Raw genomic sequence first — 25,805 nt, 5'->3', positions numbered from 1 at the left:
AATCACCCCTCCCATTTCCTCAGCAGGATTGAAGGTGACTGATTCACCTGGGTTAATCCTGGGGGACCAGGGCTGGTCTCCACCCAGAAGGAGGCTACATTCTTTTGATAAGAAGGAAATAGTTTTCCCTTCTGGTTCTTTAAGAGCTTCAATGACAACAGCAGAGGTAACCAGAGTACTGTTTAAGGGACTTGTGGTGTGTCCACAAGACAGAATACTGTATGGAAGGGACAGTTCCCTGCAGAGTGTGAACAAGTCTCAGATAATAGCCACTTGAAAAATCTACATACACTACACAAGACCAAACTGCACACCCTATGGACACAGACAACTCATGCACATGAGCAAAGACACAAGCAGCGGGGTGACTATAAGGACCGCTTTTCCCTGTCTTACGAAAGTCACTATTTCAATGAGAGCAGGGAGCAGGTTAGTGAACAGGACATCTGGACAGACCACTAGAAGGCAATGGCCAGCTTTACTGTCCAGAAGCAAGCAAGACAAACTTCAGATAAACACTACAGAAGTCCCGAGTATGCAGGTTTGTGTTTAAATTGTGTTCAACACCCTTGATGAGACAGATACACACACAAAACCCAAAACCTCTCTTACTCACAAAGGAAATTTTTATCCTGGGGGTTGATGGTCTATGCCTACAGTTTGTTTTACTCCCCCCCCCCCTTTGAGATAGTGTCTTGATGGCTCTGGCTGTCCTGGTGCTGTATCCTGTGCTGGCCTTGAATTCCTGGCAATTCTTCTGCTTCAATCTTACAAGGGCTAGGTCGGTGTGCATCACTATCTCTGGCTTAGAGATAAAAACATACAACTTTCAGCACACATCTAAATATTTTCACATGAAAAAAACTAGAATTCTCCAGGCAGATTTCAGACAGACAGGATGCAGGTTGTGTTTTATGTGCACCTTTAACTTGTTTGAAGCCTATTCACAATACGGGTTGTGAAAAAGGGGTCATCAAGCCCTGTTCTGACTAAGAAACAATAAAGAATCTGAACATTAGTACAATTTATGGGAGACAGAGGTTCTAGAGATCTCTTTTCTTGATTTAATGCAACTGAGTGTGGATGAAGAGATAGCTTGCTGGCCATCACATGACACATCTACTTTTGTATCCATCCAATTGCAGGGCTACTGTTAAGGAGGCTCTATATTGGTGTGTGTACGGGGACAAGAGCATTTTTTAATTCAGGCCAGACCCAAAGGGACCTACGGTCTTTTCAATTCTATCTCTACACTCCTCACATGCTTCAGATTCATCAGCTTTCCCCAGAAAGGGTTGTTTGACAAGGCTTCTCTAGCCAAAGGTTAAAAGACAGATTGTTCCCTAGATGCCCCTCTGGGAACACGTCTGGGCTGGCCAGTTACTCTTAGACCTTGCTTAATGTCTAATTTCTGCTGCTCCTAGATTTTGGGATGGGGTAAGGACTGGATCCAAGACTTATGAGGCCCTTGGGTGGGTACTTTTGTTTCTCCCATGCAAGGAACCTCGCTAGGGAATGCTATAGTGTGGCCTCAAATCACAAGTTCCGTAGCTCTTCCTCCTAAGCAGCAAGCCTTCACAGAACCTCACACACTCTGATCTTGGGCAGCCCCTACTCATTCTCAATCACTCTTTGTCAAATCACGAGGCTCTGCCCCTCAGTTTTCTGCCTTTCCATCCCTCCATTTTCTACTGGCATTCTTCAGAGTGGCTTGTTTTTGTTGGACTTCCCTCCAGTCAAGAGTGTGTTTTAGATCTTGCACCACTAGGTGGCAGGTCCCTCCTTCAAGCCTTTGCTCCCTCCCAACTTTTTCCTGTCCAGAAACCTTCCCAAGAAGAACAGGCTTTGAAAGGAGACTTCCTGCATTTTTCATTAAGTTGTTCCAAGAAACCAACGGGGACCACTAGGCAAGAGCGCTCCAGCCACAGAGAGATTAGCACTGGTGTAGGTGATGCTGGCAGGCTAACCTGTACAAGAACACGTGGTGAACAGTGATAACCATTATCCCGTAAGATAATGATTCCGGGCTGTGCTCACATGTTAACCCCTAGAGCTATGTAATAATAACCCGTGGCAAGGATCGCAGGGAAGCAGAGTCCTCAGTCTGCAACTCCTCTTTCTACCCCAAGGCTTCAATTTTAAAATCAAAATCATCTCAAAACCAGAAAGGTACATCTCTCTCTTCAACACTTCAGTGAAATGTGTTGATTAACAGCATCCCCATCTGACTTGGAAAATCTTCTGTTTCGGAGGCCAGGTGAATCCCAGCCACTGACACATGGTCCAGGAGACACTGTGTGATGGGCTGGGTGCTGAAAAGCTACTGGAACAGCACTTACACAGTGTGTCAGCCAGGACAAGCTCAGGGTGGACCGTCCACCATACAGCTGCTGTGTAGAGGTTGGTTTCCTGATCAGTGCCACATCTCCGGGGCAACATGGGGTAGAGCTCCTTTGGCAGCACAAAGCAGTTTTCTGAGGCAATGAGCAGGGTGGAATAGAGCCTGTTGGGCTGGCATCCTCTCTGACCCAGGGACTGACCCCTTCCCTAACCTAGTAAACCCTGCTGCCACAGCAGAAGGACTTTCTGGCCCCAGCCGTAAGGGCACTGACTTTTTTTTTTCTTTCTTTTTTAAGGGTCTGCCCCTTCAGATTTTTAAAGATCCTGCTGGTTTGGAATCAAAATTGCTTGCAGGGAGATTTAATTTTTAGCCATGAGTTTGTTACTCAGAGTCAAGTCCAAGAATCTGAACGGGTGATTAAGTTCACTGTTTTTGCTGATAATGGTTGGTTTTGACCAAAGCAATGAGACTCAGTTTCCTGGGTGACTACAAGTATTTCTGAAGGCAATTGCAAAAGAGGAGCTCTAAAACACTGTGTGAAAGTCTGCACCACTGAATAAGACAGCTTGCCAAGGGGATTACTTTGAAGACAGACGCTAATATAGATGTGTTAGAGCTCATTATTATAAGAGCACGCCTGGAAGAATGCTTCAGCGAGCCTACATTTTTACAGCAGAATAAATAAATGCCACTCCCTCCACACATAATTATAGACTAGAATAAAATGAGAAAATAACCAACAGAAAAGAGAGACTAGTATCAACTGCAGATGCTATAATAATAGCCAAAGCCACTGAAATGACTGCAGGGCCGACTCAAAGGCATTTCCTCTGGAGAATCACCCTGTGGCCATTTACTCGAGAATATGATGTGTGACTATATCAAATAGTTAAGAAAAAATGGAATAATCTATTTTGTGAGATTTGCTTCAGAATAATAATGGGAGAAAGGCACAGGTGGGATGAAACTGGCCCAGAGCACATACCTTTAAAACAACTGACAGGGACAGCTATTGGTGCTGCTTATCCTTACACTTTCCAAAGTAAGTTTTTTAAAAAAGATATATATATATATGTGTGTGTGTGTGTGTGTGTGTGTGTGTGTATCACACATATATATATTAAAAAAACTTATATATATATCTTTTGAAAATAAGAAAAAATTATGATTACATGGGTGTTGAAAGCAAAAGGTGTTTTTCTTTCTAATCCTCTCAAAATTTATGCTATCACTTTAGATAACAGTTTTTAAAAGAAAGGAATTTGTCTGCAGGATTCCATGCCAATTTTGAGAGAAACACAAGTCCTTTAATCCCTATGGGTGTGGGATAGAGTAAACCTCCTTCATAATCAGGCTCCGCTGGGCTTAATGCTGGTTTCCATGTCTGCTGGCTGTGTTCTTGGGCAGATTACTTACTGGCTTTTCTACCTAAATTCTATCAACTTGAAAATGACTGTGTCACAGATATGACGAGGAGTGAGAATAAACCCTTCTGGTTAGAGCTCAATTAATCTTCAAAGTTTCTCACGGAGGTAAGTGCTATTGGTGACCATAGTTTTCCAATGAAGCTACTCGGGCCACAAGTGGCCTGTTCTAAGGTTAGGTCAAGATCCGAACTTCGGGGGTCAGAATCCGAAGTTCACATGCATGGCTACTCCACACGACCTTACACAGAACCTCACAGATCTGTACCCCCACCTTTGCAAGCCTACCCGTAATCACTTTACAGATGGAGAACCCAAGGACACAAAGAGGGCGCCTTTGCCATAACGGTGAGGCGACACATGTCTTTCCTGGTGCTGATTTTTAAAACAGCAACCTTCTTTTAGATTCAATGGCAAGTTAAAATATACAATTTGTGAAAAAGCTGGGATATTTCACTTGAACTCAGATTTTTCCCAAAAAGATATTTTATGAAAAATAATCCTTACGAGGAAGATGAAATGGTATCATCTCTTTCCAGCAGTGACCGACGCCACGAAACATCCTCTGCTCATAGCTTTTAATGATCTGGGTCAACTATATATATATTTTTTTGGAGAAGCTAAGAAAACCAAATTATGTCTCATAAGAAGATGTGTGTATTAGTTCTATATTCCTATATTACTAAACAGGGTTTAAAATGGTAGAATTATTATGCTATAGGCAAGCAGTGAATGAAAAGACACACAGGTCCTAAAAAGCCTGAGGAGCTTACTCAGATGGCACTCAGCCACAAGTCAAAGAACACCCCAATAAACATGGTCACTAGAGTCACAGGACCAAATAAGTAGGGGTGCATGCAGCGTTTAGCTTGAATGGCCAACCAATGATAAAATGTTCTGACAAGGTATGGAACTCTGTGTAACGGGCATTGATGGTGCCACTGGCCACACGAATCAAACACCTGCCTCCATCAACAATGAGCCTTGGGTATTAGGAGGTTTACTACAAACTCCTAGCAAATCTCTAGTGAAATAAATTCCAGTTGGTTGAACACTTATTTTGTGGCTGGAACACAACGAACAGCGGGAATATAACTTAATCATAAAGTATATGTGATCCAAATACATGGAAGAAAGCCTCAATAGTCTCAAAAAATCAGTATTCTCAAAAAAGCTCTAAAGTAATCAATTTCATAACTTTTATTTGCTACCAAATCATGACAACTCACACAAAAACAAAATTCACCAAACTACCCTAGATAAAAACATAAACCCAGGGCTGAAAGGATTTTAAAGTAGAACAACCCAGAAACTTCCCATAGCAGTCAAGCTAAACTCATAATATGCTGTGTTTAATAAATCTAAGGTGATGCTGACGTCAGGACGCATGATGTGAAATTCACAAAGAATCAGGAAAAAGTGAAAAACAGGAACTGAAGTGAATCATGCTGCGTCCACTGTTAGCTTGCGGGTGGGAGAGTTCAGAACACTGTGCTGCACATTTAAAGGTCATCTTCCAGCCTCGGAAGAGACACTAGAATAAGGAGCGGTGGAAAAGGACACTTGTCCTGCCTGATATGGCCCAGCATCATCTGTTCCGCAGCTCAGGCAGAAGGGGGCAGTGCCGAGCTAAAAAAAACACAAGCAAGCTTTCAGAGCTATAGCTGAGTGTTCCCTACCAGGGCACTTCGGAATCAATCCTTACAGGTAATAGATAAATAATACAAGGCTCTAGCAACTTTTAAAGCTTTAGAATATGTTTATAAAGGTTTTTCGATAGAAAAATTAAAGACACTTAACAGAGTTTAAGAAGCATGCACTGCAGAGCGTCATCACCCAACACCTGGGAAGACTTCCCGTGAGACCAGGGAAACTAACACAGCCATGCAAGGGAACCTTTCAAAGAGATCAAAGGATCAAAGTAGCTTACCATTCATCAGGCGAGCACCCATAATCCTCAGGTTCAGGGACATGGCTTCAAGAGGAAGGACAGAAAGAGAGGGAAAAACAATCACAGAAAGGCTGGAAACATAAAACCATGAATGAGGGAAGTGCTAAGAGGCGGGTTTCTAGAAAGTTAAGAAAAATGAGCTTTTAGTTGGATCTGAAAGAATGGCGGTTAGTACAATGTGCAGAACGTGAGGATTTATGGTAACCAGGTGGAGTTACAAAGGTACTCCATAGCCCAGAACTGATTGATGCTCAGAAGCCAGAATTTAGTAATAAACATGTTTAAATTTAGCTGTTTAAACATATGCTATAAAGCCCGCAGGACGTCAATCATCTATATTTATGTCCATTACAAAGTATCTTAACAACACAAACATGCTAGTCACCTAGGGCACAGAAAAAAAAATCTGCCAAAAATTTTTCAGGAAGCTTTTACTGCCTTGAGACAATAACTAACTTCCTAAGAGGGGACGGGAAAGTACAAGTTAATAGTTACTTTGTTTGATTAAATGGAACCACTGATATTCAAAATAGTCCACTCATCAAACAATTTTTAATCTTGAAAAATGTTTTCAATGATACTTTAATTTTACTCAGGAGTCCATGAAGCATGAGAAAAGCTCCCCGGATACACAGTCCATTCCAACCTCCACATGACACAAAATACCCATCAGAGTAGATTTTCTTATTTTGCAATTCTTTCATTACACATGTTAAATCAGCATCTCCCCTTTAAGTTAGACTTTCTATACACAGGTAGAGTTCAAATGCACAGATGGTTCTTGATAAGCACAACAGCTGCTGTAAACTTAAAGACTTCATTAACTCCCTAAATGCCTACCCACTTTTAACCTACCTAGCCAGGGCAGTGTCTTGTACTTCCAAAACATTAAGTTTTCATCCAGGAACAACATCCCCTCTATTACAGCAGTCACAATGAAAGGGATCCTTTGGCCCACTATTCTTTCCTGTCAAAGGCTTGTGTTTATTGTTTTGGAGGAAACACTCACCCTGACCATTTTGGGCTGGATTTCCAGGAAAGGTGCTGGCCTGTGGCGATGCACCATGGAAATGGGCTATAGAACCAAGGACAATCACTTGCGATTAACCTCAAAGTTTGGGCTCCAGCCCTGGCACTATCCAGGGGAGCGCTGGTAACTGTCTAAGCAGAAAACACTGGAGGAAGGTCCTGACAGCTTGCATTGGTATTGTGCCCCTGCTCATAGGGAAGGTCCTGACAGCTTGCACTGGTATTGTATCCCATTCATAGAGAAGGTCCTGTCAGCTTGCACTGGTATTGTATTCCATTCATAGAGAAGGTCCTGACAGGCTGCATTGGTACTGTACCCCTGCTCAAGGCTTTACACCAGCTCTGGAGCTAGTGCTTCCTAAGTCCTGAGACTTACCAGCCCCAGAGCACAAGGGCCACAGTGCCTGCCCCTGAGTCTGGTGCAGCCCTGGCAGACGTTGAGTGGCATCCAGAGGGTGATGGGCAGCAAGTGACTTGTCTGTATGAGTTGCCATGAAGACAAGTCAGTGTGATCATATCTGTCCCGGGGAGTTCGGCACTTAAATTCATTCTCAGATTTGGGTTAAGGACCACTATGTGTAGAAGCATCCCTTGACCTCATTACTCTATCCCATGCCATCTGAGGCTCGCAACTATTCTAATCCATGTTAGCACTATTGTATTATAATTAACTAATACCTATCGACCACGGTGAATTCTGTGTGGAAACCATGTAAACTCAGTTTATTAGTAGGTTTCTGATACCTAACAAAGAGCCACCTGCAGAAGGAGGCAGATCAATATTTGTTGTAGGTAAATGAAAGGTCATGGTTGGTCACCAGACACACGAGCAGGCTATAATCTCGTCCTTGGAGCTGGGTGTAGGATAACTGCGAAGATTTTCCTGGTGGATCTCTCCTCAGGGTTGTAGAGTTAGCTGATCTATCAAACATGCTTCTAAACAAAACCTCCATGTAAACTACTCACATACTATTGTTGTTAAGAATCTTCATCTGTTTTATCTAAAGGGGAAGGGTGCATGATTTAACACTAGTCAAATGTCTGATCCCTCAAATAAAAATAAAACAGCAACAAAAGAATTATTCAAGTTGCTTAATAGACTGTTGTTTTTCTTTAATTATTTTATTTTATTTTTTTGCCCCAAAGATAGCATAGACTAAATTGCTGACAAGTACCGGCTATACGAAAAACTCTCCAAACTGTCACAGTGTTGAGAACTCGGCCACTGAACACAGATGTGCTCATTTACTGCAGAAACTCAATCCGCTGTGACAACATCCCCAGAGTGTAACCTGCTACACTGATACTTTCCTAAGTGTGTAACAGTGGTATAAACAGAGGTATCCTTATTACAAAGTTGATTTCTATGAAACAGTGATGGCTGGCAACTGTGTATGAATCTTTGAATTTCATTTGTCATGAAATCCAAAGGAAGTCTGAGGCAGAGCTTAAGTGAAATGAGAGAAACTTTGTTAGAATTAATTTCTGAAACACTGGAGTTTATTCTATTCTCACAGAATTGCTGGATACAGAGAACTTGCTAAAAACTGCACAGTAAGATGGCTGGCTGTGACTGACTCTTCTCTGTGTGTCACCTGTGCGAACAGGCAACAAGGCTACACCCCTGATAATTCACATATGAAATATATACATAAAATCACACCAAGACCTATGGGCACTAACACAAATGAACAAACCCTCAGTGACGTTTGGAAGGAGCTTAACTAGCTGAAGTGTGGCTTCCAGTGTTCTTGAAAACATGACACCACACCTGAGCAAGACCCACTCCTATCATATTGCTGATCACCTGCAAACAAAGGGACTTCTGTTCTTACTACTAAACATGATGCTAGGGGTCCACAGCTTGAAAAGACCTTAGAGGTTCATTTCATTGAGTTTTATTAAAGCTTTACAGAGTTAAGAATATCTGAAAGGGAACTGTCTAAGGTCGCAGGAGGGAATCTAAGACACGGCTCTAAGATTCATACTTTATCTCTTCACCTCAATTTTAAATGTTCTCACAGCATGTTCATTTCATTGCCCACCTGTCAGGACTGGCACTTCGCTCAAACCCAGGCTGTCCTCCCACACTTTGCGTGAAGAAGTCATCGACAGACAAGGGAAGAGCTCCGCTTCTACACTTGTGGTCAAGGTTAAGACCCTATTCTGAGCATAAGGAAAAGCCCCTTTGTCTCTGACTGAACCTGTGTAGAATGTGTAAGTACTTGATGTCAAAGAATGTGACTATGAGTCTCCTGCCCAGGAACAATTCTGGGGAGGATGGGGGAGAGCTGTTTTGTCTGAGAACTATCAGGCTTCAGGATAAAGAGAGAGAAAAAAAAATGCAAACTGGAAACATCAGTATTCTTCCCAAATCAAAAGCCTGTCTCTATGGTGTGGAAAAGACATCAATTGCTGTATCCACAGGCTGAAGTCATTCTGAATCAAACTCTCTCTTGCCCTTGGGAACAAGCATATTGGTCTCTGTTCCTGTTTGCAGACACTGTACATAGGAATAATAACAAATTCAGTTTAAAATGTCTTCAAAACTGAACACCCCTTTTCCACTGACTTGCTGCTTAAAGATAAAACATGAATGAAAACAGTGGGTGTAAGTCAGAAATGCCCAAAGCAAGAAAGTGTGATTAAGAAACCAGTATTTACTCGCTTCACTGAGGTAAGGACAGTTGCAAAATTTGCTGATAAGGCTAGTGCCACTCAAGGTTTAGGTAGGCACACATATAATAAGACATAAAGTAAATGGACGCCACAGCCAGTCAGAAGGACATTATCACGGCTGTTCTTCAAAGTGAATATGTTTGTGTCCCTACCTCCTTCCTGTCACCAGCACTTTAGATTGCTCTGTGACTGCAAAGAGGAGACATAATAAAGGACAAAACAAGAGGAATTGTCTAAGCACCATAGTATTATTTAACTTAACAACAGATGAAGGCCCCTCTGCAGCCTCTTCCCATATCTCCACTGCACCCTGACTTAGGTCAGAGTAAAGGGAAATGGTTTCTTATCGCCAGGCCCAGACGGCGACCTTACAAGGCCCTAAATACTGAGAGACATGCCAGTCATTCTCCACCGCATAGCATCCCCCCCCCAAAAAAAAGCAAGACTAACTGTAAAATACACAATTAATCCACCCCAGAGTAAAAAGAACTGCTTTCTAGACTGAAAAGCAAAACAAAACTTTAACCCTCCTTGCACAAGAACTTCCAAATATTTCAAACCGATGCATCAATTAAATGTGTATTTCTTACGCCAAGTAAAGGGAACCCACTCACCCATAAGCCACGCCCGCGATGGTGCACTTCTTAAACTGCATCACGTTGCACGTCAGGGTCCCAGTTTTGTCAGAAAATATGTATTTAACCTATGAACAAGTTTAAAGTCCTAATTAATATTTCGGGGTTTTTAAAAAAAATTTAAAAATGTTCCTCTTGGTGTCTTATGCATAACAGGCAAGAGCCCTACCTATGAGTTATATCCATCCTGGCCAGAAGATTTTTATAGAGGGAAGAAAATGTATTTAAATTATACTTTCTTTAAAAGTCAACTTTGTTCTACTGTGGGGGTATAATGACAGCTAGAATTGCTTCTAGTACATTCTTTAAGGAGCAATCCAGCTCTTTTAGTATTTTAGTGATCAATTATCTTGTATATGGGTATTAATGTGTACTAGAAAAACTAGAGTCAGAGAGAAATCTGCTTCAGGATACTCTGAATTTTGACAGAATGTTTCACTGTTATTTTCAAACACAGACAGTACTAAGACCTAGCCAGTATTTCTCAAAATAACAAGAAATTCTACGGTTGGCAAGAGCTTGTGTAGTTAACTTCAGACACCATCTAAATTGGTAAGGAACAATATAATCTGTTCTAAATGCAATTTGAATAGTTGGCGTTGGAAAGTGGAGGGACAGAAAACAAAAATCCCTTTTCAGTTAGCACCTATAAATGGTTACAAACACACACACACACACAGTCACATGTCACCTAAGGATGCTTCAGCTGGTGAAGGATGCACGTATGATGTGGACACCACAAGACTATATCGCTTGCCTGCTGAGGTCATAGCTGTGTGCATTTTATGATGCTTGCATAATGATGACATCTCCTGATAATGCACTGCTCAGAACAATCCCTGGTAGGTGAGGCAAGGCTGTATACCTTAATAAAGTCTCAGTTATAAATCTAATCTGAATTCCTATTTGACTCGACTCATACAACTTAAAACTTTTCCTTCGTTCCGGATGAAAGTCCTATAACTCAAAAACAGCCAATATTTTCAGACTGCCTGCTAAGTAACATACCTAGCCTTCGCACAGTAACTCACCTTAAAAGAAAAATCTTTTTACTGTTTGAAAATTTCGCTATGAAATATGACCACCGTATGTCAGGCACTAGAAATGCGTTTATGTGAGTTATTCAAACAAGGGAAAATGAAGAGCTGCTACTTCCTCTGAAGTCACCACACAAGGCAGAAATTCTACCAACTCTCACTTCTGATCCAACTGTGCCAGGAAGAGCTTACCTGGCCAAGTTCCTCATTCAGATTAGATGTCCGGGCCATTGCCGCAGTGTCTGTGGGCTCATAGTGCATGTCAAGATCCTACAAAGAAGGAAGTGACACCCTTGAATACAAAGGGCTGGGGGACGGGGTCAGCAAAAGAAATCATTTTGTTTTCTTCATGTTTCACAAGTCACCACGGGACTGCTGAGCTCTGTGGAGCCACTCTAGCTCCTTGTTGTCTGGACATGATTCTATGTGGCCGACCTTAGAAGTATCCAGCAGGGAATGGTTTGCTCTCATTGGAATGGAAAGGAACAAACGGCAGTGAGAGCTTGCTGTGGAGTCAATAAACTTAACCTTGTGCTGGGGTTAAGTTATGCAATACTCACGAAGGGCTCCCTAGAGCGACACAAAGTGACTGTTCAGGGATGCTTGCTAGAGAGGCAGCTAATGCTTTCATATGGTTAGCTCTTCAAGCAACGGGAAAAGCTATCTCGAGTGACCACATCTGGCTGGACTTCCCAGGCTAAATTTCTTTTAATACAGATATTTGACAGTCAACCGAGAAAGGTATAATTTTATATTTCTTTGAACTTGCCTTGCACCCAGGGACCACGAGGTCTGACCCCATCATCCAACCCCAATATGTGAGAGTTTTTATAGTAGAATATTGCATTAACGAGTTTTGGCTGTGGCTCCATTGGGTTTCACACCTTTCCTGTCTCTGTTTCTGGGGCAGGCTTTTGAGTTTACATGTCATGTTGGAAGACAGACATTTGCCAAGTGAGTTGTGTTGAGAGAGAAGAGAGGGCTCACACAGATCAGTCTGGAAACCACATGAAACGCTGACCGGCTAGAGGAGAGGAGGGGGTCTGAGTCAGGAGGGACAGGCATGACAGAAGAACAGGCACGAGAGGACAGCCGAGGGTAAACATCACAAAGTTATCATTCGGAAATCCATACTGTATAACATGACAACCGGCCAGAACCAGAATCCAGGAGACAGTTATTGATCTCATTTTCGCCCAAGGAGAAAGCAGGCTTGTCAGGGTCATCACAAAGTCTCTGCTGGCTAAGAGGGTAGTTAAAAAGCAAGAGCCTGCCAGGCTAACTCAACATTACCATTATATATCTGAAACCAATTCTACTTTTTGAAAATTCACATAAAAAATAGGGACTTGAGTAGCCATTTGATCGTCATGGCGCATTTACCTAATTATTTATATGAATGAGAGCCCCTCATTAACTTTAATTTATCTGCATATATAGCTCAATTCTCTGGCATACGTTCCCTGTGTGAAGTGAACTATGCCTGCTGCTCATTTCAAATTCCTAAACCACACTGATCTTTCCCAAGCACAAGAAAGAGGCTGACATTTTAGCACGATCACTCACCACAGGAAGACAATGAACAGCTGCAAACGTATCTTTGGTTATATTTTTAAACTACCGATACTGCTCACATCCAGAGCTTTAAGATGAGTTTGGAACATAAAAAGTGAAATCAAAATTTCTCAAAAAACTCAACTTTTTGGCAAATAATGCCTGAAAATATAATTTACACAAATCCGTTAATTTTAACTAAGATAAAACAGAAAGAACAAAACAATATTTGATGGAAGAATATAGAAACCGGATGTCTACTACATCTCTCCAATATTAAAATCATCAATATAATAATTCAAAAAGGAAATCCATGCACGCCAAAATCATTTACAGAGTTGAAAATGAGCTAGATGGATGAGCAAATCCCACAGCCACGGTGGTGGAAACACAGTTACATGCTTGACTGCTTAGAAAACTCTGCCTCTAAACAGATTCTTGAGCTGCACAAACACCGTGAGACTAAGCACCTTGTTAGTGTCCAGAAATGAAGGTGCACGAAGTCAGGTGACTGGACAGAGCTGCTTATGTGGTGAATTATGACACTGCTTCTACAAGATGGGTTTCCAGTTCCATACACATGGGGTCTCCTTCCTCTACAGACACTGCGTTCACAACAGGCTTCCTGAACTAGACACCAGTTTTCCTCAGGATGTCTGGTGTTATCAATTTGCCTGACTCTGAGCAGACCATGTTAAAATATAAGGCTTAAAAACTACCACCACAGAGTCATCAAAAAAAAACCATACAGTTAAGACTTAAATTTTTTTTTAACCTCCACTAATCAAAAAACCCTAATAGAGTAAATTTTTAAAAGGGACAAAATACATACTTAGGAAGATGAAATATAGTTTAAATTCATATTTACCCAATTTATGAAGTATGCCTGGGTAAATTTTACCACTTCTAATGTAACCAACAAGCTGATGGGAATGAGGTTGTTGAAAAGGATAATGAAAGTCAAAAAGTTCAGCCCGAAATTACTAGCGCCACCATCTGTTGGGGAGAAGAGAGAACATCATTTATAACTTTTTATGTCTGCAGTGAGAAAACCCGAATTTCCTATATTACACAGCTAGGCAAAGACTTTGCTAATAACATATCCTGATTCTCAAACCTCTCTTTCAGTGTAGAATCAAAGTTCCGTCATCCTTTTCTCTAGGGTCCCACATGAAGGACTGAACCAACTTTAGACTGACAATAATCTGTCTATACCTGATATGAGTAGATGATAAATAACACAGTGTAGTAACTACTTACACAACATATACTTTGCATCATGCATATTAAGTAATCTGGATATGACTCACAGTACATGACAGAATACACAGTACAAATACTGGGCCATTTAAATGAAAGGCTTGGGCATCTGTCAGGCTATGGTCTTTTCCTGGTGTCCTAGAATCAGTTCCAATGCTACAGAGAGACAGCTGTACTTGTATTCAGTATGTTAATCCTATTAAGCCCTCCATAGTGCTATTAAAAAGTGCAAGAAACCCGGCATGGCGCCTTTAATCCCAGCACTAGGGAGACAGAGGCAGGTGGATCTCTTGAGTTCAAGGCCAGCCTGGTCTAAAGAGTGAGTTTCAGGACATTCAAGGCTAAACAGAGAAACCCCATTCTGTTCTGGCGGGGGCAGGGGAGAGTGGTGGCATGCGGCATGTGTGGATGAAAGATAAGTGCTCTAGTTATTGGTATAGCACATCCTGTTCCAATAAGGAAGTTCAGAGATATCAGGAGGGTTGAAGGTTTGGAAATGCAAAGTTTCAATCGGGCAGAAGACTTCTATGTAAATTCTTTAAAGCATTTTCAAAGCATGGTTCCAAAGCAAACACAATAGCAACTAGAACAATCCAAGTTGTAAGAACACTTATTTTTTCAGTACTGGTCTCCCAGGAAGCCTCATGAACAGTCAGTAAGCATTACACTGAGCTGTATCCTTAGCTACAGGAACATTATTCATGTGGAGGTAAATTAGCCTCCTAAGTATAACTTCTTCCTCAGTAAGGGAAATAAAACAGGGAAGACTAATATAGTGTAAGGAATATGCACAAACAAATTGATTGCAGTAATAACACTTTTTTCCATGCTGAAATAATAAATCAATAACTATAAAATAACTTGGACTAGCTGCAGAGCTAACTAATGTAATAAAAAAGTTAGATCAATGTAATAAAAACAGCTTTAAAAAATCTGTTTTTTGTTTTTTTCCTGTAAGACTACTGAAATTTGTTTTCACACTTTGGGGAAATTATTTACTGACTAAGTATTCATCACAAGGAAATGCAAACTCATTTCCTAGAAATCCCCAGAGGGGATAGATTAATATGAGAACAGCAGAAAATACATATTCCAGACGGAAGTGATTAAGACCACTCTCCTTGGAATAAAACGAACATTTACATAAAATTTCTTTTACTGAGTTCAAAGGAAAGCACATTTAAAGGAAGAAAAGAAAAAAAGAAGGAAGGAGGGTAGGAAGGAAGAACATTCAGTTCAAACATTTTTAAAGCATATAAATTATGCTTTCATAATATATTCAGTACCTCATAGTTTTCTCCACACATCATCTCCTTTCGTGAGTTTAACTGCCACATTTAATATATATTAGAGGGCAGTTTTTATTTCGTGTATCATGTTAATGGTTATATTTATTTATAAAGCATTTTATACTACTATGGAATGGAGGTATGTTTTTAAGTATTTTGAAGTTTTGAGAACCTAGATTTTACTCACTTTTCCAGGAAATCTATGAAAAAAATGAAGAGAAGACTTCCAGTTACCCTAGCCACAAGTTTTCTTTTCAGAAACAAGAGGACATTCCTCAAACTAAGTTAAGATTGAGTGAAGCAAATGTCTATTTAACTCCAAGGGAAAAAATAAGGAAGTCAGCCCTTCATTGCTTACAGTGTAGATGGAGGTACCAGTCTTTCCCAGAATGCCTTCGATTCCAAATGGCCGAGCCCACAGAACAGATAAGAGACATGGCGATTAAGATGCAAAATAAAATCAGAATCTGTACATTTGTAATCCGTTCCACATTGGAGAGCTTAAGTGGCGGACTTGTGGAATTCTGTAAAACAAAACAAAACAGAATGAATGGTAAACACTGCACAGTTCAGCATTGCTTACTTAGTTTAGTATTCGATGAAGGTGACAAAGTCACAACGAACACTTGGGTTTGAGCTGTAAACTTTTCCAAACACATGACAAGTACAATAAGGTGCCCACGGCTGCCACCTCTTTTTCTTACCATGTACACCTTTTCCTGGGCTGTAAAATAATGAGAGAAAGGGGAGGCTAACATTCATTTTGCAGACTGTGTCAGGGAGGTTAAGATGTACTTGTCTACTTAAGCAAACAAGATCTTTCCACAGCACCTACTCCCTGCCTTGGCTTAGAAAAGAGGCCAAGAAAAAAGGCCCACGGCTCTGCAAACATCTTAACATCCAAAGCTTCTCTGGTGCCGCTCAGCAGCTGTTTTACTGGATGCAGTAGTTCGAGTCAAATCATCTATGATCAGTAACAGCAGCTGCAGCAGCAGGCTGGCTTAGGAGGCAGAGGCAGGAGGACTGTGGAGCAAGCCTGACCTATGCAGCAGAGGACAAGGAAGGCTTCTCTGCTGTATGTGATGATTCAGTAGTTATGCCAGATCTGAGCATCCTCGGGACAGAAAAGGAAATCCCTCATGGCAAATATAAGTGAAGAATGACAGACTTGATAGCACGACCAGGGTAGGAGCCCTACCAACCATCTCACCTGGGTTGACAGCAACATCACACCTGTATGATGTACAGGGACACGGCTCCTTAGAGTAGAACTCCTATTAGTATTTCAAAGTGAGTTTCCTATACTTGCTACACTACTGAATGCAGATAGTATTACAATGGAGAGATGAAGCCCCCAAGGATGTATAGAAACATCAGGACAATAGATGACATAAACAGTCTTGTATGGAATGCCATGGGAAAAAAAATGGCTGTTTAATTTATATTATCTTTAAATTTTATGAAAAAACTCCAAGTTTAAAATTTGATCATTGCATTATAATAAAAGCATAAAATAAATATTTTATTGCAGACACTGGTACACAGACCACTTGAAGTGAGCACTAGCAGTTGGAAAACACACACCACCATTGGGCGTTCTTGCATCATGTGATCTTGGGAGAAGTTTCTCAATGTTCCCATATGTAGAGAGCTCTTCTCACAGGGAAGGAATTTCAAGATCTCATTCACCTTGTTCCCAATATGGGTGTGTGGTATGAGGCTAAGAAATATCTGATGGCTGATTTGCTCTGTTTGGGCCAAGGGCACCAAGAACAATGAATCATGCATTTCCAAAAGAGCCTGAAAAGATTTCATAGATAAAAGTCCCACCTGCATCAGCTTGGTGTCATGTCCAGTGTAGACGACTATCCCATGGACCCACTGAGTATTTCTTAACTGAGCACCTCGAAGAAGAATCTGGTCTGCTCCCAGGGGGACAGTGCTGTGACAGAGTGTATTGGCATTAGAAATGACATTGTCCAAGATGCCCAAGAGACGCACAGCCATCACAGTTATCAAAGTCTCCACCATGAAAACTTTATTTTTGGAAAGGAAGCATTTTTTTTTTCCTACCAACAATGATGATTTTCCAGTCTAACTGTTGGGAAGACATTTGTTTTGTCCTTAAGACCAGACTGGTCATTTCCTATATAGCTTTCTTCTCCCTGGGGGAGTACAAGTATCCCCCAAATATTGGGACTACAAGCTCCAACCCCAAATGGTGATGACATCTGTAGTCATACCTCTACCAGGCTATGAGTTTTAGGTGAATTCGGGAGGGTGAAGCACTCTGACGCCATTAGTGCCCTAACAAGACAACAGAGAGCCTTCTTTGTCACGTAAATATACACAGAGAAGATGTGTTTGGCCAGATGCAAAGATAGCCTTCATTAGAGTCCAATCATGCTGGATAATTTCCATTATCCAGATGGGAAGAAAAACAAATTTCTACTGACAAAACTATCAGGTTCTATCATCATGGAAGTCAGAGCAATCCAATACACTATCTCAAATAGCAAGCAATGCTTGGGGATGCAGTAGCTGATCTCACATATGATTTTTCCTGCGTTACTAAGTTGACTTAAGTTTATGTAAAGTTTGGAACTGGTGGAGCTAAGATATCTGTCCCCACCCTCTCAATAAACACACACAAACGCAATTTTAAATTACAGACAATTTTGTACACCATCAGGGTTTAAAAACAACTCACAGTAAAGTAAACCCAAAGCTCTCTCTGCATTCTGGCACCATCATCCCCTTTCTGAAATCAGGGCCTAGACCTAAACCTTACAGTATTCATCTTACAGGATTAGTGTCAGTTTCCCAAGCAATACAAACACATTTCCCATAAATGGTAATTATTTTAAAGCCATGTGCTTCCAAGACTTTAAATCATATTTTCATGAATAAGGCCCAGGTTGGGTCTTCTGTGTGTATCCTCTAAGGCTAACCATGGGGCACGTTATTGGGCGCGGTATATAAATTTGACTCAAGAGTACTAAGGGACTATTGCAGGTGTGCATTGAGTCATTTGATGCAAATGGAAGACCCAAAATTGAATGGGTCAAAGATTCTTAATAACCATGATGGTCTTCATTTAACAAGAAAGTAAAATGTAAAAAAAAAAAAGTCTGATACAAAGAAAATATACTTAAAACTTCTAGGAAAAGAAGGAAGGCATTTTCAGTGAAAGTCTATAAAAAATATAGGACTTGTCAGTTTGAAAAGGCTGTGGAGCTGGGGGAACTCTGTTTCTGGTGGGCTTAGGTGGTTGAGTCAGCTTCTGAGGATAGAGATAGTTTGGGCATTGGAGCTTCTTTCAGGAAATATACTCAGTCCGGATGTGTAAGTTAGAACAGCCCCTGTGGGAGTCCTCAGGAAACAGTATTTCATCCCCCATCACTTACATCCAACAGCAGCCCTTAGGGCCTCTGGGGATGGGAATGAAACTGAGACCATTGTGTGAAGGAATATAAATGCCTGAGGACTGGTTATTATGTATGAAAAAGAGGTTTAATTTTGAGTCAATCTGCAGTTATCACAGTGGAGGCTGAGTTGCCAGTATGTAAACCCTGCAGGAGACAAAACCATATTGAAACCACAGAACTCTCTTGTATATATGTCAATATTTGGAGTACACTTCAGGATTGGCGTGGTGGTGGTGGCTTTGATGCTAAAGCAGGTTCCACAAAGTCCTTGAGAAGTTGATGGATTTTGCTCCAGGGCATAAGTATACCCACCAATCTTCACCTATCTGACTGAGCTCAGTATTACAGGTGACATACATTTGTTGCTTCCCACTGCCTCCCACTGTACCTGTTCCTCTTGGAGCACCTGCCTCACCCATTCATTTTGATCTTTCTGATAAAATTAAGCCTATTATAAAATTCCAGTTCCTTAAATCTTGGCACTATCACGTCAAGTTTTCTTCATGGCATGGATTTGCTTGGCACCAATTTAATGAGAAGTTGGTTAAGGAATGGAAGCTGGCCAGGTAAAAAATGTCAGACTTGAGAAATGATACTGGTCCAAATGGCCAGATTTATCATTAGTCTATAACCATATGTTCAAGGAAAGATTACTTTGAAAATTCTAGAATTAACATTTACCTCAAAGATCATAGGAAATTTTGGGGGATGAGGTAAGTGTGCCTGCCACCTCAGGGTATGTGTCACGTGCCATTTACTTAGTATCTTATTCATATTCTAATAGTGAGAACATTGACAACATTCCTCTAGGCTGTTGGACCAGAACATCCAGCTGCCGCTTACCTGTCCACCACACCTATCTCTAGACAACATCTACTGTGTAGAGGAGGCAGGGCAAAGAGGGAAAGAATGAAGACAGGAAACAGAAGTGGGGCAGCACACACCCCATCTGTCTTGCGTAGTTCTGCCTGAATTCTTTGCCTTGCATTGTAAACCTCCTTGATAAAGAAGCCCATGCTTGCTATAGGCAATTCTTCCCCATGATGTCAGGTTCACCCGCACCAGGCTCATCCTGCTCTAATCAAGGGCCATGATCTCTACTCAATAAACCAAAATGTTCGTGATCAGCTACATTGCAGTTGGTCATGAGTGACAGCTGACCCAACTTTGTACCTCTCTTTCTTCTTGGAAGTTTCTTTACTCTTTCTTGGTTTTTATCCCATGAACTTGATCTCTAATCCCTGTTCTTCTCTCAGCCTCCCAATGCTAGACAGTCCTTGGGTCTTTTGATTTTTTTGTTTATATTCAATTTCAATGATTTTTCCAGCCCCAGTGAGGAGTTTAAATATCTATGTGAACTACTATCAAAGTTCAAAGTTCAGACATATACATAATTTGGTTTTTGAAGATAGGGTCTCTCTGTAGCTTTGGAGCCTGTCCTGAAACTAGCTCTTGCAGACCAGGCTGGCCTCGAACTCACATTGACCTGACTGCTCCTGCCTCTTGAGTCCTGGAATTAAAGGCCACTACTGCTGGCCAGATATATTCAAATGCTGCTTGGACACCATAAACTTATTAAGTCCAAAACTAAAGATGATATTTCCCCTCCATAACTCACTCATGAATCCCAAGTTTGCTCAGAAATCCTATAATACCCTACACAGCCTTATGCGATCTGGCCCATCTGTTGGCTTTCACTTCAATTTCTCTTCTTCTAATCACAGTGATTCACACTATTCTGTTCAGAATCGTCTACTTCAGATACTCAAGTGATTAAGCTCCTAACCTCCTAATTAGGAGGTGATTTGAACAATCACCATTGCTCAAATGCCACCTAAAGGAGGCTGACTTCAATCACCCCAAGAGATTCCCTCCTAAAGAAATTTCCTTACCTAATAGATTTTTCTCACCTCTTGTCCTAGGCTGTATCTCCTGAAGGCTCTATTGTTTTTTAATTAATAAAGGATAAAATTTTCTTATTTATTCCTTTATTTCTGTTTGCCCTTCATTTACTTTACTACAAGAAAGTAAGCTTACAAAATCCTATATATTTACACATTGAAATTCAATCTTTAATATTGTGGCACTTAGAATGTTGGTTTCTTGAGAAGGGGTAGTTAACTCTTGAAATTTCTGCACTCATGGGGCTGGGGAGATGGCTTACTGTGCAATCATGAAGACCTACTTTAGTTATCAGAACTCATATTAAAAAAAAAAAGCCAGGTACTGGTTGTGTTTATAATTCCAACACAGGGGCTGGCAGACAGGAACATCCCGGAAGCTTCTACCCAGTCACATAGCTTACCAGCCAATCAATTGATAAGCTCACACCAGTGCAAGACCCTGGATCAGAAGACAAAAGTGGCTGGCGCGAGGAATGGCTCCTGAGGAATGGCACCTGAGGTTGACCTGAGGTCTCTTCGTGCACACTTTTCACACAGGTGCAGTGTGTACAAGCACACACACATACACATGAGTTATGGTCTTGTGACTGGGACTGAAACCTTACAAAGGATGCCTGAGGGTCTCCAACATGCCAGGACACAGGGTGCAATACTTCCTTATCAGCCACCAAATTTGGTGCCTTGATCTTCCAGATTTCTGTTGCTCATAAATTTTTTAATTTTAAGTAACTTTGTTGGAGTGAATGAATCAGTGAAAACACACAAACAAAGGTACTTATCTGATTTGTTCATTATGGCTTGTGTAATATTTGTAAATTGTCTTTATTATCAGGTACATACGAAATTCTAGTTGAATGAGTAAGAGTGGTAATAAGGAAGTTGGAGGAAAGATGGGAATCTGGTAACAGATAACAGTGACTTTAATGATAGTATGGCCTAGCAAAAAGCATATAGAGTTATACAATAGAGTCAGACAGAAGAGATAAAAAATAACCAGTTGTGGTACAGTCTGAACTCCTCGAGGCGTCCCGAGATCACAGGAATGGACCATGGTCATGGGCACTGGAAAGTTCATGGCAAGAATCTCAGTCAAAGAACCAGTCACAGGCTATTTAACCACCAAAGAATATTCCAGAATCCGGGAACATCACTGACAACATCTAACTGCCAGACTGGCAGAACATGGGAAGGTCCTGGATCACATTACACGAGTGGGTTGGGATTCAGCCTCCTTCCCAAAAAATGTGAGTCAGAAAACAGACATGGTTAAAACAAAGGTGGGAAGTGAGTATTCAGTGAGAGCAGAGGAAAACCATACGGGCTAAAGGATTACACGGTGAAAGTGAGTTTACCTACCCATGTCCATCCAGCCTTATGTTCCCAACAAAATCATAGAGATGTCGGTTTGGGCTTTCACACTCGATTCTGCCGGAAATTCTCATCAAACTGTCAATGTCCTTGATGTCTGATGTTGCTGGTAAGCCCTGTTGGAATATTTTCAGACAAACAGAGTATTTTACTTAAGTATGGTGGGGGCACTCTCCAAAGTCTTACAGACAAGGAATCTCACTATTTTTCAAGTAATTCCCTGTCTTTTTATACAGTACTGTCAAACTATAATATATCCTTATCAGTGTGAGCATGGACCTTTAGTAGAAAATAATGTAACTTCTGTGGAAGTTCTGAAGTACCTAGTGTGCCAAGTAAAAATCAATCTTTGCTGCTGTAGACTCTCTGTATTTTAAAGATGAGAGAGTCTAATGAAAGGGACGAAACACAGGCACAGTCTGTTCAACAGAGCAGTTTGTCCATCCATCCTCTCTCTCCTTCTCTCACTCCCACCTTGAGAGGGAGAACTTGCGAGCAGTCCTTCACCCAGCGGGAGGTGACAGGCACAGAGACCATTCACCCAGCTGGAGGTGACAGGCACCGAGACCATTCACCCAGCTGGAGGTGACAGGCACCGAGACCATTCACCCAGCGGGAGGTGACAGGCACCGAGACCATTCACCCAGCCATCTGACTTCAGTTCTCTCACGACGTCCAGTTCTACCACAATCCAAACACCCCACTGGCATTGCTGTCACTCAGCAAGAAGTCAGTGCTACATATTTTAATCCCATCCTCTCAAAGCTTTAAAGACAAAATCTCACAGTTGTTCTGTGCAACTTTTTATAGAATGAAAAGCAAATTAGAAATATCAAGTAATTCAAATTCCCAAGACAAATGCTTCTGAAGAGCAATGAAAATTTTGGCTTGTAAGTGTGGCAAACCCAGTGCTAACTGGGGGGGGGGGGGGGGGGCTGAGAAAAACAAATTAACATGCCAAAGAGCTTGGAACACTGGATGGTAGTGGCACTTATCTTTCATCCCAGCACTCACAGAAGCAGGTGGATCTCGGTGAGTTTGAAGCCAGCCTGGTCTATATAATGAGTGCAGGCCAATCAGGCACACTTGTATGCATTCTCTCTCTCTCTCTCTCTCTCTCTCTCTCTCTCTCTCTCTCTCTCTCTCTCTCTCTCTCTCTCTCTCTTACACACACACACACACACACAAGCATTAAGAACTGCTACTATTACTATTATTATCATTCAAGCATTAGCTATTATACAAAATAGTATTATAAATAATATTAAAGAGAAAACAGTTGTATTAGATGGAATCACTCTTAGACACTTAGAGGTTCTTAAACACACAGTAGAAAGCAGCAACTGGGAGCTGATGGCAGAACTCACCTGTCTAATTTTCAAGTTGGTTTCACCATCTAAGTTGGATGTCTCGATGTAGCACATGGCCTGGGGCTCACTGTTATTCGTAATTGAGAAACACAAAGATTCAGTTGGAGAAGGAAAGGAAGGTACCAACTGCCATTGATCTAAGAGCTCAGACTCACCAAAGCCATTTGTTCTAGACAAAGCTCTGGTCACCTAGCTTCTTAGTGATTCTCATTCTAACAGCGAGACAATAGGAGGCAGAGCTACTCATGCACACACTCATGGATGAGCCTTCCAGCAGGGAGAACCCCAAAAGCTACTTCCTGACAACACCGGGTGGTGAGCTTCAAGATCACATTAATGAGGAGCCACACTATGTAAACCGCTTATCCACACAGACACAACACAGACTGTTCTGAAGTCTAATGGAGGGTTGTGTCCAGATTTATCTCCAGCTCAGAATGTCCAGTCAGGCTTCATGCTCATAGCCCACATGTAAATTGGTTATGCAAAATGGTTGATTAAAAACTTCCAGATTGAAAAAAAAAAACTTCCAGATTGTTCCTTCTACAAGCCTGTACTTACTAGTTTAATCCTTTAGCTGTGATGACAAGATCACACAGACCACATACTACTAAGGCTATTTTTAAAGGATGTATTTTTACAAAGTGACAATATACTTTATATTTTTTGGCCTAGTAAGAAAAAACTTGTCTGAGAGGTGTGTGTGTGTCTCTCTCTCTGTGTGTGTGTGTGTGTGTGTCTGGTGTGTGTGTGCATGTTCATGTGCGGTCAGGTACATATGTGTGTGGGAGGGCACGGATGTGGAGGTCAGAGTATAAGCTCAGGTATCAGTCCTCAGGTGCTGTCCACGTATTTTTGAGACAGGGTCTCTCATTGGCCTCAAACCTGCTGAGTAGACCAGGTTAGCTGGTCAGTGAGCTCAAGGGATCCGCCTGTGTCTGTCTCCTTGGCTGTGAGCTTGCGAGTGTACCATCATACCTGGTGCTTTCATGCAGGCTCTCCGGGACTGAACTCAGGTCCTCAGGCTTATGATCAGGCACTTTATAGACTGGGCTATGCGAGCAGCCTGACTGAGATGTCTGAAGCAGAAAAATACTAAACTAAAGGCAGTCCACCTGGCTATACTGCCTCATGACCTGAAGCTAATTAATGTTAGGCAGTCCACCTGGCTATACTGCCTCATGACCTGAAGCTAATGTTAGGCAGTCCACCTGGCTATACTGCCTCATGACCTGAAGCTAACGGCAGTCCACCTGGCTATACTGCCTCATGACCTGAAGCTAATGTTAGGCAGTCCACCTGGCTATACTGCCTCATGACCTGAAGCTAACGGCAGTCCACCTGGCTATACTGCCTCATGACCTGAAGCTAATGTTAGGCAGTCCACCTGGCTATACTGCCTCATGACCTGAAGCTAATGTTAGGCAGTCCACCTGGCTATACTGCCTCATGACCTGAAGCTAACGTTAGGCAGTCCACCTGGCTATACTGCCTCATGACCTGAAGCTAACGTTAGGCAGTCCACCTGGCTATACTGCCTTATGACCTGAAGCTAAGGGCAGTTCACCTGGCTATACTGCCTCATGACCTGAAGCTAATGTTAGGCAGTCCACCTGGCTATACTGCTTCATGTCCTGAAGCTAACGTTAGGCAGTCCACCTGGCTATACTGCCTCATGACCTGAAGCTAACGTTAGGCAGTCCACCTGGCTATACTGCCTCGTGTCCTGAAGCTAACGTTAGGCAGTCCACCTGGCTATACTGCCTCGTGTCCTGAAGCTAATGTTAGGCAGTCCACCTGGCTATACTGCCTCGTGTCCTGAAGCTAACGTTAGGCAGTCCACCTGGCTATACTGCCTCGTGTCCTGAAGCTAATGTTAGGCAGTCCACCTGGCTATACTGCCTCATGACCTGAAGCTAACGTTAGGCAGTCCACCTGGCTATACTGCTTCATGTCCTGAAGCTAACGGCAGTCCACCTGGCTATACTGCCTCGTGTCCTGAAGCTGTCACATGGGAGCGCCAGAAGTGGATTCTGTATGTGGTGACTGTGTTCTCCCGTTTTGTCAGAGCATCTTACTTTATTTGCTTGGCTGCTGCAGACATGTGAGTGCGGCCGGACCGTAAATTTAATCCTCAACTCTATAGAAAAACATTCTGAACATAACCCAAGAAGCATTCTTAAGTTAAACCAATCTCATTAACACTTGGCTATATAATAAGCCTAGTGTGTTATCTGATAAATGACTGTTAATATAAAAGAAACTTACAAGTCACAAATATTGGAATTTTTTAATCAACTTCCAATTTGTACATGTGCAAAACAAACTGCCCTAAGTGCTGGAAATGGGCATTTAACCTAACTATGCCACCCTGAAATTAAGCAAAGTTACTTAAAGACATAGACATCAATCAAATTTTATAAGTAACTTCCCACCTTCTCCAATTTTTTTCCCATGAGCTTTTCTTTCATATAGACTGCTATTTCCCAAGCAGAGAAATCTTTCCATATTTGTATTTTCACTCTCAATTATTCCA

At 41.7% G+C, this 25,805-nt stretch overlaps 1 protein-coding gene across 6 annotated transcripts in view; it reads right to left on the bottom strand.

The window, feature by feature from the left end:
• The window catches only part of Atp8a1 (ATPase phospholipid transporting 8A1), a 209,148-nt gene that overhangs the window by 123,886 nt on the left and 59,457 nt on the right, over nucleotides 1-25,805 (bottom strand). For 3 of the 6 annotated variants that reach the window (XM_075943172.1, XM_075943169.1, XM_075943173.1), the window contains 8 exons: nucleotides 23,267-23,336; nucleotides 21,888-22,015; nucleotides 17,030-17,141; nucleotides 15,558-15,723; nucleotides 13,519-13,646; nucleotides 11,289-11,366; nucleotides 10,039-10,127; nucleotides 5,696-5,740 (listed from right to left, as the gene is read on the bottom strand). In XM_075943172.1, coding sequence (XP_075799287.1) covers nucleotides 5,696-5,740; nucleotides 10,039-10,127; nucleotides 11,289-11,366; nucleotides 13,519-13,646; nucleotides 15,558-15,723; nucleotides 17,030-17,141; nucleotides 21,888-22,015; nucleotides 23,267-23,336 — 816 coding nt within the window. The remainder of the gene's footprint in view (nucleotides 1-5,695; nucleotides 5,741-10,038; nucleotides 10,128-11,288; nucleotides 11,367-13,518; nucleotides 13,647-15,557; nucleotides 15,724-17,029; nucleotides 17,142-21,887; nucleotides 22,016-23,266; nucleotides 23,337-25,805) is intronic. The other 3 variants (XM_075943171.1, XM_075943170.1, XM_075943174.1) reach the window with 1 other exon arrangement.

Source organism: Microtus pennsylvanicus, chromosome 12 (assembly GCF_037038515.1).
Source record: "Microtus pennsylvanicus isolate mMicPen1 chromosome 12, mMicPen1.hap1, whole genome shotgun sequence".
Taxonomy (NCBI): Eukaryota; Metazoa; Chordata; class Mammalia; order Rodentia; family Cricetidae; genus Microtus; species Microtus pennsylvanicus.
The sequence above is the reverse complement of the archived record's forward strand: the minus strand, read 5'-3'. Positions and strand labels throughout refer to the sequence as shown.